The following is a 15,809-nucleotide window of genomic DNA, read 5'->3' as shown; positions in this document are numbered from 1 at the left end:
CCACTATTCTTCACATGATCTAATTTTCTAATGGGGCCGAAAAAAGGTGACCAGCCGCTGCTGCTGCTGCTGCTTTGAGGCTTTATTAATTGTACGTGAAGCTAGAAATGCAATAGTATTATACCACACAGCTAGGATCATGAAACACCAAAACTAGCACTAAATTATGCACATTATTGCCTGATTCTACGCATGTTTTGCTTTATCATATGCAATGAACCATACAAGCTCCAACCTAAGGAGACATTTTTGGAACATCTTTAGACAAAACTAATACCCCAAGTACCTTCCAGCAGCCATTCTCTGATCAACTCTCTGAACTAGAGTTCAATAATTCTGGACAATTATGCTTAATTATGTGTTTACTATTGTTATGATGTTAGGATTTGCATGCTTTGTGAACATGAACCATTATTGTGTTAAACAATATGTGGGTTCTTCACCAGCTTCTAGCTAGACCAGAAGTAGTAAAATTTTGACTCAATTTCCACTTTGGATTGATTAAAACCTACATATGCCTTAGCTTAATTATTATTGTGGCATTATAAAAGTTAATATTTTTTTTATGCAGTTGTGTCCAATATACAAGACACTCTACTTAAATTTTATTTATTTGTAAACAAGAGCAAAATATGAAATAAATATGCTGATTGGGAATGGAAAGACAAATCAGAGGCTCCAATAAATAAATAAAAAAAAAAGACTCGAGTAGTGATCTGAGTAACAAATTGAATGCAAACAATTCTTGCTTATCAATTAAAGAGATGCTTAATGGACTTCTGAAGACACCTGAAGTAATGCCATTATTTGAAAATAGTGTACTAGATCTTCCAAGTAAACTTAGCTATCAAAAAATATGATTTATTTCCCCAGAAGAATCTTTGTAAAAGGGCAATTCTTATCTAGATTCATGATAGACTTTTTATATAAATATGTGAATTTCACTTATTTTTTATATAAATTCATTATAAATAATTGTATCCCAAATTTATATATATTGAATCTATATACACATATTATAAATAAATAATTATAATTTGAGTTTATTCAAATTCACTTTCTTTCGAATCAATATACACGTATTATAATCTTAATAAGAATTACATTTCGAATATCATAAATATCATCATAACAAAGAATTATTCAATTGAGCATGTGCAATTCCATTATTGTTCTAATTCCTAGTATTTTTATAAACGGGGCTTAATGACATATTATAATCTGTCTCTGAAAATGGTTTTCTAATCAGCTATAGAAAAGCAATGAATTGTAGACATTGCTGAAAACCCATTGCTAAAATTCTTCAGCGATGCAGACCCATATATCCGTCGCTATTAAACATAATCAACGGTGATTTATTTTTGTCGCTATAATTTGATTGATTTTGTTAAAAATTAATCGATAACAATTGGATCTGTATAGTGTCTCATAGTCTCCCTGGCTAAGAATTGAGAATCGCTATTTTTTAAATTAAAAAAAAAAAAAGAAGAAGAAAATACATGAGGTAATTAAAGGAAGCATCCAATAATTTAAATTCCTGATGAGTAGCTAGAAATGCATGCAGGGGCCCATTGAGGATTGGGGTGAGGGGCATAGATACCATATGAAGGGAAACGAAAGGATGGTCATCTGAAAGCAGATGTGGAAGTCATAGCCATAAATCTCAATGGCCAAAAGCTCCCTTGTACTACTATATATCTCTGCCTTCTGATTGATTATAATTAATGCTGGACCCTCACCCATATGATTGATTAAAATTCATACCAATGTGGACCCTCACCCACTCTTCAGACCAATTACATCCAGAAACATTTCTGTTGATCCCACTTCTCTAAAACAATTTTCCGCAATATTCTCCCTTGATTGGTCCTGTTCTTCATTTCTCGTCACCCGACACAACTGGTCGGAGAGAAGCTTACAACATTACTAAACAACAATGCCATGCCAAGTTTCCTCCATGGTTCTCCGCTATCCTTTCTTTAATGTCAACAATTGCAGTCCACAAAAAAAAAAAAAAAGAAAAATCCGAAAGATATATATGAGATAGTTCAAGTTCAGTGTAAATTTTTAAATTTAAGAGTTCTGCTTTGAGTAGTTATTATGAGCAATTGCGTTTAGCATTTTCCTTTAACCTAAATCTATAAAAAATTAACCTATTTGAACAGAACATCATTTTAATGATTTATCTTTAAAATCATGAAGTCACGTACAAACACAATTAATATATCCCCAGTCAGAACTCACATGAAGAAGAAAGTATCATTAAAGTTGTTTAATCTAAAATGGCAGTAGGTTCCCATTTCCAAAACAAAGTTACAGAGTCACCAAGATCAAAGTGCCCAGGGATCTCTTTCTCTTTCTCTCTCTCTACATATATAAACATGCATGACAAACTAGAAATGACAAAACTGAAGCTTAAAATATTGGAAACAGAATTATAAATTAAAGAGTACGTACGAAGTTATCGAACTTGTAAAAACACAAGTAATTAATTGATGTACCCAACACATGCACGTTACTAGAAGAGATTAAAGTGAAATTAGCTAGCTTAATTTCTTCAGTTAAATATCTCAACTTTAATTAATTACATTTCATTACTCATCACAGTCTTGCTTTGCATCATGGAGTTCTTGCAATGAGCGATTGCACCTTGGATAGCAGTCTGCAACTCCTCCATGGATGAATTATCTGCATAGCATATACCTCCACCGACCCTACTACTTGTGGCTGAACCCATGAACCCGTTTCTATATAGCACGCCAGAGTGGCTGGGAGATGACCTCATGGACGATGGGCAGCTTGAAACGCAGCTTCTTTTTCTTGGGTACCTCAGGTTTCCAGAGAAAGAGTGGGAAAATTCTCGGTTGCTTTCTTTGCTTGCATTCCTTACAGAGTGGTAATCAGGTCTATCTGATTTTATGGAGAATGAGATGCTGCTTATTGGTTCTGTTGGCATTGGATTTACACCTCCCATTTTTTGCTGTTGTTTCTGGGAAAGTTTCTCGTACAATGGCTTCACTTTCTTCAAGTACTTCCTTATCACCTCCTTTGCTGTAGCGCTCATTCTTTTCACTGAAGAACCAGACACAGCATCGTTTTCGCGGTTCTTGGGCTCCTTCTTGAACACAGAAGAAAATTTCGATAGAGAGAAGTACTTAATGCTCTTCTTGATCTGAGGATTAAACTGAACATGGGTTTGAAAATGAGGAGGATATGTGTTGTTAAGCCGCTTGAACTCATCGTCTTCAGTGACAGAACTGGGTCTTGAAGAATCACACTCTCCGAGCAATACAAGATCGTTACAGAAGGAGGAGGTGGAGTCATTGGAGCTGCCGGTAGAGTAACGAGAGGCGGTGGTGGTGGTATCTGAAGAGGAAGATGTGCTTGAAGAGGCTAAAAGGAGTGTACGAACCATGGAAATGCGGGGGGAGAGATGCAGAGGCAAGAGCTGACCCTTGTAGAAAAGCTCGTCTGCTGGACATAGAGCTGTGGAAGATTTGCGAGGAGACAAAGAGATGGTGAACTCAAAATCTGAGGAAGAAGAAGAGAAAGAGTGAGAAGGTGACGAGGGTAGAGTTTGGGATGATCTTGAATCTTTCTCTCTTCTCTTCCCCATCTGTGGTTGCTACATTATCTGCATTGTACAATCAGCAAAGAGGGGTAGAGAGAGAGAATGATGATGATGACTTTTGAGAAGTAAAATTGAGTGAGAAGGATGGATGCTTCTTATAATGATTCGAAGATATAGAGATGGAGACTTCTTTGACCTCACTCTCTGCTGCGGCGAGTGGAAAACAAGCCCCACCCACCATCCACCACCCACTAGTAATTGTGGTCCATTTTTGGATCTGGGTAAGGTGGGAGCCTGCGAAGGCTCACATGTCTCTTTCCCCATCTCTCTCTTGTGTTTGTGTGATTGCATGCATTGGCGTCACGTGCCCTTAACGTGAAAGGTGGGGAGGGTTGGGAACTGAGAAATCCTCTCTATGTATAACTGAGTAATTAGTGTAACGAGTAATCATCATCAACAGTACCTGCTGACTCATATCACAGCTGTATTAATCAAGTTTGACCTGTTCTGCAGCTGTTTAGTTAGGCTCTGGATTTGGGGGTGATTATTTATAGTCATAATTTTTCTTTAATTACATTTGCTTGTGGGACAACGAAAACTATTTTGGGGTTTAGTAGCCTGACTCCCAGCAGTTGTTCACCTAGTTATATGGGATTTTTGTTTACTCTTCTTCTGCTAGATCATTCTTCAAATACGTTGAAATTAAAACATGGGTTGTGATCAGATAAATGCGGATTGATTATTGTAATTTTCAGCAGCAAGAAGATCAATCTCTGGAATTGATGCTTATTAAATGAAGGCAGCGAAAATGAAGATCGTACACTTACTCTCACGTGAAAGAGAAGCAATGATTTATGGGCAATCACATTTTCCAAACACAGGCCTAATATTAACAAGTTAACTAGAACATGGGTTAATTAAGGTGTCCACCCAATCAATTTTATTATAATAAATCAATAATTTTATTAAAAAAATACTATTTCCATCTCACATTTTAAACCAATAATTTTAATTAATAATCTTAATTTAAAAGAAAATTAATAATTTATCTAAGATACCCATTAGATTAAATTTTTTTGTATAGAGTTTTCTAGTAGAATGTCTACATTCTTCGGAGGAGCTCTTCTCTGCAAAAATTGAGCGCATTATCATCACACTTAACCTCACACATTTTTTCTTGATCCTGAGTGGAATCTTACTAACAACCATGTGTTCAAAGAAGCTAATAAATGGCTGATTGGTTGGCAAACGCTGCTGCTCCTTTTCCGGTGGGCGTGTATGTCATTGAAGAACCTCCTGCAGGCTTTGTCAATTGTTTGAGACGCGATGGCGATGCTGCCTTGGAATATGCTCTGAGCTTATGAACTGGCCCAACAGACATAGGCCACTGCTGGTACATCGTGGGCCGTGTGGGCTGGACCTAATCCAAATCTACTTCACATGATACGCACAGCTGCGCACGTTTGAAACGCCACGGTGGTGGTTGGAAGTTGGAACTCCAAAACCATTTTCGGATTCGTAAAACCAAAACCCAGTTGAAATCAAGACCTTGAATTAATTATATCATAGATGCTAAATAAAAACCCCTAACAACAACAACCCAACCAAACTCACCGAACTGAAGAAAAGAAACCACCGAAATTTTGGATAGGAAAAAAAAGATCAAATATTTATCTTCATTCGCGCACGTCTCTCTCTCTCTCTCTCTCTCTTCTATTCGTTTCTTTGACCTCCCTTTACGCTTTCTCTTCTTTTAAACCCCTATAACAATCTTTTATCAGTTTCACGCTCAGTTCTAAGGCAAAAAAAGGAAAATTTTCTCATCTGAATTTTGTTCATTATCTCAATCACGGGGCTTAGATCTAAATTTATAACTGATCAGGTTATCTTCTTTTTTTTTTTTTTAATTTGATAATAGGATCGCTTATATTATTATTTTTTTCAATTATAAGTGTTTGCTTTTTGTGGTCGATTTTCTTCGGAAAATTTGCCGTTTGTACTGAAATTCGAATAGTCTGTTTGTATTGTATGTTTTGTTTGGTTGCTGAAGGATTTTACTTCTGCTTTTTTAGGATCCGAGCTAATTAGATTCTTCGATTGCTTATGTTTAAATTTCGTTTAAATTTGTTATTATCGACGAGTTAAGCTGGTTTGTTTTGGAGCTGCTTTTTTTCCCCAGTTGTTGATGCTTAGAGCGTCGATGTTAGGCTAGGAATATAAAAAAAGAGTGCAGCTTTGTCTGAATTTTTAATTAGCCAAACTTGAAATTTTGAGATTTTGCTGTTTATTTGATGGGTACATCTATATTAGCGGAGTGCTCGACCTCATACGAAAATGAGTTCAATAACCCTTAGATTAAATATTTATATCGAGACTTAGAGCAATCAGCTGAAGTGTATATAATAAACACATGAATTTAGATATAACTGGTTAATTTGGTGAATGTCAAGGTCATCCTTCTAAAAGTAATTGTCCTACTTGTGTAATGATGAAATTGTATAAGTTTTGGAAAGAAACATAGATATCAGGTTTATGGTATCTCACATCATTATGCATACTACTTTCATCTTGGTGGATAAGTCTAATATATATATATATTTCTTTTAATCTCGTTGACATTTTTCAATATTTGGGTAATTTTTCAGCAACAATGTCTTTCGCTCGGAATTACCATTCACAAGGTGGCACTCTCCATGATGATCGTTGGTCCTCTTTCAATAGAAACAACTACAATAACAGGAACCGAAGTATGAACACAAATAGGACCAACAGTTACAACCATAACTGGAATTATAACCATTTCCATGACTTCCCTGGAAATTTCAGGGACCACATTAACAACGCTTACAATTATGTTAATATTCCTAGTGGTGCTCCATCCTTGAAAAGGAGAAAATTTAGTGCTGGCACTTGGGGAGACGTTGGGAGACATTTTGTGAAACACATCAGCTATGAAACCACTGTTCCTTCAACCTGCAACAATTCTGTCCCTCCTGCAAGATCAAATGCTGAGACATCCACGTCTACCAGCTGCAAACGTGACCGCACAAAATTGGAAGATGATGAACCGGTATTTATGTCGAGGGATGAGATTGAGAGACACTCCCCATCAAGAAAAGATGGTATTGATGCACTACGAGAAACCCATTTGCGGTATTCTTACTGTGCATTCCTTCAGAATCTTGGACTGCGGCTTGAGTTGTAAGTGCTTAATCTTGAGTTGAGTGCATTTATTGATTACTATGTTTTCAATTCTTTTGTGCCAACAAATTTGTTCATATGTTTTTGTTATGGGTTCTAAGAAATCCAGCAGTTCATTTCCCTTGTTATATTATAAATTTTTTCTTCCTAGAAAATTTTCCCTTGTTATATTCTCAATTTTTCTTCATACAAAATTTATTAATAAACAAATTGTGTGTCCAGGCCTCAAACCACTGTTGGTACTGCCATGGTTTTGTGCCATCGTTTCTTTGTTCGAAGATCACATGCTTGCCATGATAGATTTGTGAGTTCGCTACTCCCTTCTGCTTAATTTTTTTTGTTAGATTGATAGAAGTTATTTCGAGGAATGAGGATACTTCACAAGCAGTCGGTATAAGGTTTTGTTTGCAGCATTTATCCAAGTACTAATTTTCTGGAAATGCATTGTGGGATTAGCTCTTTGGGACTTCTGTGTCAGAAAGGGTTAAATCATAACTATTATCATTTATAGTTATTTTTATTTTGACATCATTCACTTATTATATAACTAATAATTCATTTCATTCAGTATTTCTTGCATTTAATTTTGTGGTTGGGTTGATCTTTCAAAACTTATTTGATATCATTGAAGATGTTGTATATCATGGTACAAACATTTATTTAAGATGTGTGCTGTGACTTATGGTGCATATTCCAGATTATCACAGTTATGCTCATCACAAATGGTCTGCCACTGTTGCAGTTAATTGCTACTGCTGCTATTTTTCTTGCTTCAAAGTCTGAGGAGTCGCCACGCCCTTTGAACAATGTACTGAGAGCATCTTGTGAGATTTTTCACAAGCAAGATATGACTTTTTTGTCATGTCTTCTCCCTGTTGTGAGTACCTTCTTACCTTTCTTATAATCCTTCACTCCCCCAACCAATTAAAAGAGATGTGAAGTGATTCTGTTTGTTCTCCTCATAAAAATTATGAGATAAAAATAAAAGGTTTTTGGTTCCATTTTTTTTTTAATTTATATTCATGGAATGCCATTTTTGCAAAATGTGGAAATTCCTTGCCTCCTGTGACTTCTAAAATTGGCTTTCTTTTATATTGCTATAAATATCAGATTCAGAACAATCATTTAAGGGTGCACATGTACTTGCACGAGCTGTTCAGATCTTTTTAGATGTTTCATGTACCTTCATGCTTCAAATTTGGAGCTGTCTTAAAAAAATAAAATGACATGCTGACGTGAAATGAATTTTTCCAACAGGATTGGTTTGAGCAGTATCGGGAGCGAGTGATTGAAGCTGAGCAAATGATACTGACAACTCTAAATTTTGAACTTGATGTGCAGCATCCATATGCTCCTCTTACATCTGTCCTTAACAAATTAGGGTTTTCACAAACTGTTTTGGTGAACTTGGCCTTGAACTTGGTCAGTGAAGGGTGAGTTTATAAATTCCATTGTTGTATTCTGGATTAAATCTTAGAAATTTGTATATCATTTAGTTTTAGTGACAAAATAAACAAGCTCTCTTGAACTTAACTAATCTTCTATGATTCTGATGTGCTTTCTTCAGGAAGCAACTTTGTTTGGTCTTGTTTTAGATATGTTTATATGCGGATTTCTCGAGAGTAATTTAGTAAAGTCACAGTTTGTGTTTAGGAAGTGTTGTTGCAGCTATGGTGATTTGTCTATGTACATCTGGGCTGGTGAGTGTTTAATCTCAACTAGTCAGAATATTTGTTGAGGTTTCACGTTACTTGGGTGGTTGGACCAAGGAGGAAACTGGGTGTCTTCTTGTTCTCTTTGGTTCAAACTTTGTTGTACTTGCATCAGTAATTTTCATCTTTTGAGCAACTGCTTTGCCTAGTAATTCTGGTATGGGATATTGATTTTTTTGGCATGGCATATAATTGCAGGGTCTACGCAAGATTGCGTGCTTATTATCTGGCGGATTGATATGCTGTGCATGGAAAGTTTTTTTGTTTTAACCTCTGAAGTTGAACTGCCGATATAATGTGGATCACATAAACATGACTATATCCCCCATCAACCTGGTTATCTGCTATAAAGATAGCCTCAGAAATTCCGTAATTGCTTTTGCTGTTTAACTTAATTCCAATTTTTCATATCTTATTTGGACAAATTCTCTAGGTCCTTCAATACAAACTTCTAGTTTGAGAAACCTGGTTGATTTTCCCATTGTCCTCCCTTCAGACATTGGGAGGAATTCTGCTGATTGGGCTTGAACCAGAGACTGTCTATGGTTGTCTTCCCCTGCATTAAATGATTTTTGTAACTTGCTTCCTCAAATAATTGGTGCTAGTTGTTTTTCATGTAAAATGTTTTTAGTTGCATAGTTTATCGTGAAACCATGTTGGATTTTTACGTAATCCATTTTTGCATTTCTTGAGCTTTTCAAAAATTAGTTTTTTCTTTCTAGCTCAAATTCATTAATGAACAATACTTTTTTATCAAAAAAGATTTCAGACATTTGTCTAAAGGTATTTCCATTTGATACATGAGTTTCAATTGGTTTCTGTTGCATAGTATAATCTAGTTTGAGTTCAGTGTATGTTCTGAAATGGTATTTGTGTTAACAGTTTAGCGGGAACATGTCATTTATGATGGTATAATTTAAAAGTGTCATAATCTTGTCAGCAAAAACCATGTAGGGATGGGGGATAGAACAAACAACTCCACCTATTTACGAAATAGCCTATTCATGAAGGGTTCTAACTTCTAATAGTTGTTTACAGCATATATTTTATCCAGTACTTGTAGGTGCTAAAACTTGAATCGATTATGTCACATGGTGAAGACCTTCCAATTGGGAGACCACTATTAACAGTATTACTCGATCCCTAAAATGGACTTCCTAATACTGCTGGAAGTTTTGATAGAGATGGTCTATTGTTAACTTAAACCTTTTTTCAGCCTTAATTTATGTATACATATAACATTATATTATGCTATATGCATGAAATATGTTCTCCATATCTCTTATCATTTTGTATCTTGACTTCTCTTGCTGTCACTTCTTTTTCTCTTCAACAGCAATCTAGTATATAAGTTGTTTTTTTTAATTGGAGGATGCTTATTATCTTTCTTTTCAGTAAAGAGGATACTTACCTTCTGTGTTATATATATATATATATAAAGAGGACATTATTATACTTCCTGTTCAATATTTTCACCTTTGAAAGTACATGCATTTCATATTAAATGAAAATCAAGAGATTATATTCTTGAAGAAAAAAGCATTCTCTAGTGAAAGTATAGTTTTTAAAGGTGTGCTAAGGCCCAATGTGCACAGGTTGCTAGTGCCTCTGCCAAGCTAAGGCAGCCAGGCAGGTGCCTGAACAGGAGTGCACCCTTTGGCTGGCACAATACGTAGAAAAAACTTATCATGCAATTCTTTTATTGAGATACTGAAAGGGGGGAAAACAAAAGAAAAAAAATTATAGGTAACAACCTCCACTAATAAGGACATAATCATATTTTGCAAGGTAAAAGTTACCTCCAATTTTTTCCCTTCCTTTTTCCCGTAACTAATTTGATTTGATTTTTTTTTTTGCTACCTTTGCTTTTCTGATATTCTAACATGATCACATGTTCATATGTTATCCACAGAAATGTGTAGTTTTATCCTCCCCACACATCTCCCTCATTTACTTGTCTGATGAGTTTGTAGGATGTGATCATTTCTGAGAGTTCATTTCTTGGTTTAGGATTACAAATATTACACCTCTATAGATGACTCATTGTATTAAACTTTGAATGTCTGTCATTCTCTCTTCTTTGGTCCAGTATAGAATTAATTGAATTAGGCATAATGCATTAAGGTGCCAAAGGAAAGAATATGGCTTCTCACTGTTCTAGAAATTGTTTTACATTGTTGTTTTTATATGTAAATGCATTCTCTGTAGCTTGTAAATTCCTGAAATGCTTTTGACTAATCTCAACCAAAAGCTGGCAATGTGAACGGATGAGGAAAGGTTCTTCTCCTTGATCCCTCTTTTGTGAAGAAAGAGGTCGCAAAATGAAAAAGAAAGCAATTTTTCTTTCAAATACAGGCTAGTTGTCATGGAGTCATGTTAGGTGTCAGTTTGGTGTCTGTACCTATTGCTTTGATAGGCTTAGTATGCCTTTTGCTGTTTTCTTCTTGCACTTTGACTCATCTAGTGATAATTTTAACTGAGATAAAGAATGTTATATAATAATTGTCTCTGTGCAGATTACAAATTGCACAAGCCCATGATATGTTAATTAAATAAATGTATTTTTCCTGGCTAAAAAATGATCTTATTGTTAGCTTCTTTTTGTTTCATTCCTTCACCATGTACTTCTGAAGGTTGTCAAGCCTGATTCTTGTAATGCTTAAAATTATGTTCCCTTGAGAAGTGATTTCTGGTGTTCTGGCTGCTTGTAAAAAATGTCTCTGGATTCCAGCTAAAAAATTTATTTCACAACACAATTACACTCACTGCAAATGCCTCTGGTTCATGTGCTGCTTTGTTCAGTGAGAAAAGAGCCTCGAAGATTGGCTCATTGTAGTCATGTATAGGGCTATCTATTCTGTTAATAAAAGAAAAGTTGAACCATAGATGCTGCTATATCTTTTTCCCCCTACTTCTAAAAGGAAAAGAGAGACAATCTTTCAGAGTTCAACATGAGCATATTTTCTAAATACCTCCAGCATGGGCCCTCAAGGTGGCAGCCGAAAGGGCAAAATCTTGAAGGTCTCATGTTCAGAACACTCCCTCCCCCCTTCTCTCTTCCCTGGATTATATGTGGTTTGTTTGTACACTTCCATGGAACATATTTGGAGATTGAGGGAAGCAAAGTTATTAAAAAAATGTCACAACTGTTCTCTGCAGTCGCAGTGGGTGAGATATCCCAGACGTTCATGCCTGGTTGCCTCTTTCATCTATTCAATTCTCTCTTTTTTTTAAAAAAAAAAATGTTTACAAATTTTCTTGAGACAGGTTGAATATTTTAATAGAAGAAAGTATGGTTTTAATATTGTATGGTTCAATTTTGTCCTTGATCATTGAACTTACCAGTAAATTTTATTAGTAATTGAATTCAATTTGTATTGGTAAAAACACTAAACTTTGATTTTGTTTCAATGGAAATCAATTTGGGTGAAATTCTATGAGAAAGTAACAACATTGACCCTATGGGATCAAAATTGTAGTTTGGTTATTTTGTTGATGCAAATTAAAGTTTAGTAATTATGTTAAATAATGATGAGTTCAATAACCATTGTTGAAATTCACCCTTTTCATATTTCAGCCAAAGATTCTCTACTCGGCATGGATTGGGTGTGTGTGTGTTTGTGTGTGTATTCTAGCTTCAAACTCTGTATCAATTGTACCTCATGCTTTTATTCTCACGAGTATAAATGTTGTAGCTTATCTGTGCCTGCTAGAGGATTTGGGGTGGTGGCATCTTGTAATTTTGGGGTTGCATGTGTGCTTCATAAGCATTAGTGCATGTGTTTTGGCGGAGCTTTCCAGATCGAGTTGTTGGCAGAAGATGCAGATGACTGGTCTAAGAAGTTAATTATTTGCATTGTGCTCCTAGTTTCTGTTTGTTCTTACTAGAATTGTATATGTATCTGGAGTTAAAAAGCCCCTGCAGCAGAAATGGGCCTGGGAGTAGATGTGTATGTAGATGAATATTACTTGTTTGCTATAGTTTTGGTACTCTATCAGCAATACTGCACAGATTCTTGCAAAATATTCTTCCTGGGTTGCTGCATTTTTGGTTGGTAAGAGAAAATGACTTGCTTTTCTTTCTCACTTTGAATCTAATGCTTGGTTTTGTTGTTGTATATTTATCTCTTGTACTTACTGCTAATGTGGTTTCATGGGAATATATGCCAAGTTGCACATGATGTTGCCTATTCATATTAATATGGCCAAGCTGGTTGGTTTGATTATTTGTGCATCTATTATTTGCTGAACAACAGTAGTTTTGGCACATTATCTAAAAAATTTTGTTATTTTCTTTTTTGTAGGCTTCGGAGCTCTCTGTGGCTTCAGTTTAAGCCTCATCATATTGCTGCTGGTGCCGCTTACCTCGCTGCCAGGTTTTTAAATTTTGATCTGGCTTGTCACCAGAATATTTGGCAGGAGTTTCAAACCACACCGGCCATTATCCAAGGTAACTATGCATAATTATCATTTACATTCAATTTGCATATAGATGTTTACAATTCATAAAAGTTTTGTGTTCAAACCATTTGGTAGTAATAGGAGGTTCTAGTTTTGAGTCTTGACTTATTTAACAAATTTGGGGGCTTGTACTCATTAGTTGGGACTGAGGACCTAGTAGTTGTTGTTTTGAAAGTTTAGAAATTGATTAATTGCTTATCAGGACTACTGAAGCTTTTATTTACCCCTTTCTAAGATTAACGAAGTGGTAATTGTTGGTTAAAATATTTGGGCAACTCAGATTTCACAATTTGACTTCAACATCGTTGAATTAACTTTATGTTAGGGCGAGGCTTTATTATGCTTGTCCATTGATTCATATTGCTAATTATGTTTAGCTGTTTGATGCAGATGTAGCACAGCAGTTGATGGAGCTCTTTTAATAAGATGTTACTAGTTTGGTAGGCTTGTCGGCTGATGGTAGACTCTAGGCCTTGTGGATACAAATTGAAATCAGAATATACATGTTTTGGTATTGTAGAGATGATCATGGATAGTGTTTTGCAATGTGAAAGGCTTGCAAACGAGAGGATATTCAGGTATCTGTGTGTCAAAATTTGCTGTTGATTAACATTAAATGGATATGATTCGTGAGCTGTAAGAGTGTCGTCCTAGTGGAATGAGGCTGAATATTTTAATTTCTGGGTGGTGTCCATGGTTTTAATTTTTCTTGTTATTATTGAGAGTGCTGTAGATTTGTGGAGAGATCACCAATCCTTTGCCAAGGTAGCTCTTTATACCCTCTGCAATATTGGATTGCCCTGCAAAAATGATGCTTGGAAGCAGATCCAGGTAGGGATGGTCTTGGTGTTAAAGATTGTTTGCTTCGTGAATCTAGCAAGCGAGAAAAAGAGTTTAACCAGCATTTGTATGAATCAGAAGGGCCAGCTAGTTATTAAAAGCTTGATGTGGAGCCTGCATTTGAGGTTTCTTGCATTATTTGAGTTGCTTCAACGTAAGTGGAATTTTAGTTCACGATACAGAAAGATTAGTGATCTAATATAACACATTCATATTGATCTCCCAACATGGCAATTGGGTAGTCTGGGATGACCCGAAAGTCAAATTTAGGGTCAAATTTTTTTTTTTTTTAGCAAAAAGGTTAAATTTACCGGGTTAAAAATATTAATTTTTATTTTTATTTAAAAATGCCCTTCAATTAAATAGAGCGTAATTAATTTTTTAATAATAATTTAGGGTTAAATTTAACAAAAAATGGTACTAGGTATTTTTAAAAGTAAATTTAGTATTTTTAATTTTTTAATTTAATTTAGAGATAAATTTGGCTTTTTAATCAATTTTCTATTACCAAACAAAAACCGAACAAAAATTATTTTCTCAAAGTGATGCCAGAAAAAAAAGTAGTTATTCCCTTGTTAAAATGATTTATAATTGATTTATGCTAAACCTTATTTTTATTATTTTTAAATGCTCTAATTAATATTTGACTTGGGTATTTTCCTCGGCAACAGTTTGAATTGTAAAGTCAAATTAAACTTTACGGAAAAAAGGGCGGTTGTTGGTTGGTGGAACAAGGGATAAAGAGAAGCGTTTGAATAGAAATTTGTCATTCTAAAATTGGGTAATTTTTATTTATGTTCATTGAATTTAAATTATTATTTTATTATAATTATTAAATTTTAATTTATTTTAAAAAAATTATTAATATTTAAATATTTATTTAAAATAATCATTCAAATAAATTTTTGATAGATTTTTTAATATTTTACCACTTTAGTCGCGTTGATTGAAATATTATCCAGTCAGATTTCTTGATTATTTTCAAATGAGGATTAGAGAGTTTTTTCATATTTAAATTTGATCATTTAAATCTCTCATTTTTCGACAAGTAAACGTCATTTTTACTCTTTCTGGAGTTGTGGAAATGCTAGTTTTCATTTCCAGACTTTTTAACAGTGCTACACCATTACTTTCCATCAAACAAGCCAAAATCGTTGAGCAATAATCTAAACTCGCTTCTAGATGTCTTCTCTTATGATTACTTTTATATGTATGCCTCTAGATGCCTTCTCTTATGATTACTTTTATATGTATGAGTTTAAGGTGAGATGTTGCATACGTGAAAGGTCACATGACTGGACAGAATGTCTATGTGCTCATCCTAGGGAGAAAGCTCGCAGAAAGAGTATATACAACTGTAGTTGCAATGATGGCGAAAGAGATAGAGGAGGAAGTTGGTGCTTCAATATGAGGAAAGTTGTGGACCATCCATTGGCAAACGGCAGAGTACTCTCCTTGACGATCAACAGTCATGATTCTATGTGATTTGCTACTATCATCCCTCGTGGATCCCACAATCAGGTCCTCCATCGGGATTGAAGACGATGATGATGAAGTGGTAGGCAGCGACTAGTCGGTAAGAGTAGAAGCAATTGCAACTGCGACGATGGCGGAAGAGAAAGCTAGTGATAGTGAAGATGGGCCAATGATGGTGAGGATGGAACTGCTTCAAATAAAGTGTGTTTTATTGCTTTGCTGGAGTTGTGGCCCTCTACTTTTAGTTCATTTCCTTTCTAAAATTTCTTTTTTAAAATTCAGATAAAATGGAGGAGGACGAATTTTTATTAAATTGAAGAGATTGCAAAGGATTAAAGAAATATGTCATGCCGAGTTTAATAGCATCTAACATGGTAAAAAAAAAATTTTTTTTTTTTAACTAGATATAACATGTAACATATATATTTGGTCAAAAAATTTATTAAAAATTTATCTCAATGATTATTGTAAATAAATTATTTAAATATTAATAATTTATCTAAAATAAATTAAAATTTAATGATTATAATAATAAATTTTATCTGAAT

At 34.8% G+C, this 15,809-nt stretch overlaps 2 protein-coding genes across 7 annotated transcripts; one reads left to right on the top strand and one right to left on the bottom strand.

The window, feature by feature from the left end:
• Window positions 1–2,246: 2,246 nt before the first annotated feature.
• On the bottom strand, window positions 2,247–3,797 carry LOC110612177 (probable membrane-associated kinase regulator 1). The gene has a single exon (XM_021752881.2). It carries the CDS (start codon window positions 3,614–3,616, stop codon window positions 2,585–2,587), a length of 1,032 nt encoding a protein of 343 aa, XP_021608573.1. The 5' UTR covers window positions 3,617–3,797; the 3' UTR covers window positions 2,247–2,584.
• Window positions 3,798–5,139: 1,342 nt separating this feature from the next.
• Window positions 5,140–13,626, top strand: LOC110612176 (cyclin-T1-4). 6 transcript variants are annotated; one of them, XR_006350245.1, is made up of 8 exons: window positions 5,140–5,453; window positions 6,217–6,772; window positions 6,995–7,076; window positions 7,470–7,649; window positions 8,030–8,205; window positions 12,180–12,539; window positions 12,789–12,934; window positions 13,336–13,626. XR_006350245.1 is itself a non-coding variant. In XM_021752879.2 (7 exons), the coding sequence occupies exons 2-7, from the start codon at window positions 6,222–6,224 to the stop codon at window positions 13,365–13,367; spliced, it is 1,167 nt and encodes a 388-aa protein (XP_021608571.1). In that variant the 5' UTR covers window positions 5,143–5,453; window positions 6,217–6,221; the 3' UTR covers window positions 13,368–13,626. The 6 variants fall into 6 exon arrangements, 2 of the variants coding, with proteins under 2 accessions (XP_021608571.1, XP_021608572.1); XR_006350244.1 differs by having other exon boundaries at window positions 12,180–12,934; XR_006350246.1 differs by having other exon boundaries at window positions 5,142–5,453; window positions 8,683–12,934.
• The last annotated feature ends 2,183 nt before the right edge of the window (window positions 13,627–15,809 follow it).

Source organism: Manihot esculenta, chromosome 3 (genome assembly GCF_001659605.2).
Source record: "Manihot esculenta cultivar AM560-2 chromosome 3, M.esculenta_v8, whole genome shotgun sequence".
Classification (NCBI taxonomy): domain Eukaryota; kingdom Viridiplantae; phylum Streptophyta; class Magnoliopsida; order Malpighiales; family Euphorbiaceae; genus Manihot; species Manihot esculenta.
This window is presented reverse-complemented; position numbering and strand designations above follow the sequence as displayed.

What these genes read in the sequence shown, in the direction of transcription:
- LOC110612176 (XM_021752879.2), top strand. Translation starts at nt 6,222, where the DNA reads ATGTCTTTCGCTCGGAATTACCATTCACAAGGTGGCACTCTCCATGAT. An exon ending in ATGCTTGCCATGATAGATTT is followed by an intron (nt 7,077 to 7,469) that starts GTGAGTTCGCTA and finishes TGCATATTCCAG; the next exon opens with ATTATCACAGTTATGCTCAT. An exon ending in CACACCGGCCATTATCCAAG is followed by an intron (nt 12,935 to 13,335) that starts GTAACTATGCAT and finishes TGTTTGATGCAG; the next exon opens with ATGTAGCACAGCAGTTGATG.
- LOC110612177 (XM_021752881.2), bottom strand. Translation starts at nt 3,616, where the DNA reads ATGGGGAAGAGAAGAGAGAAAGATTCAAGATCATCCCAAACTCTACCC.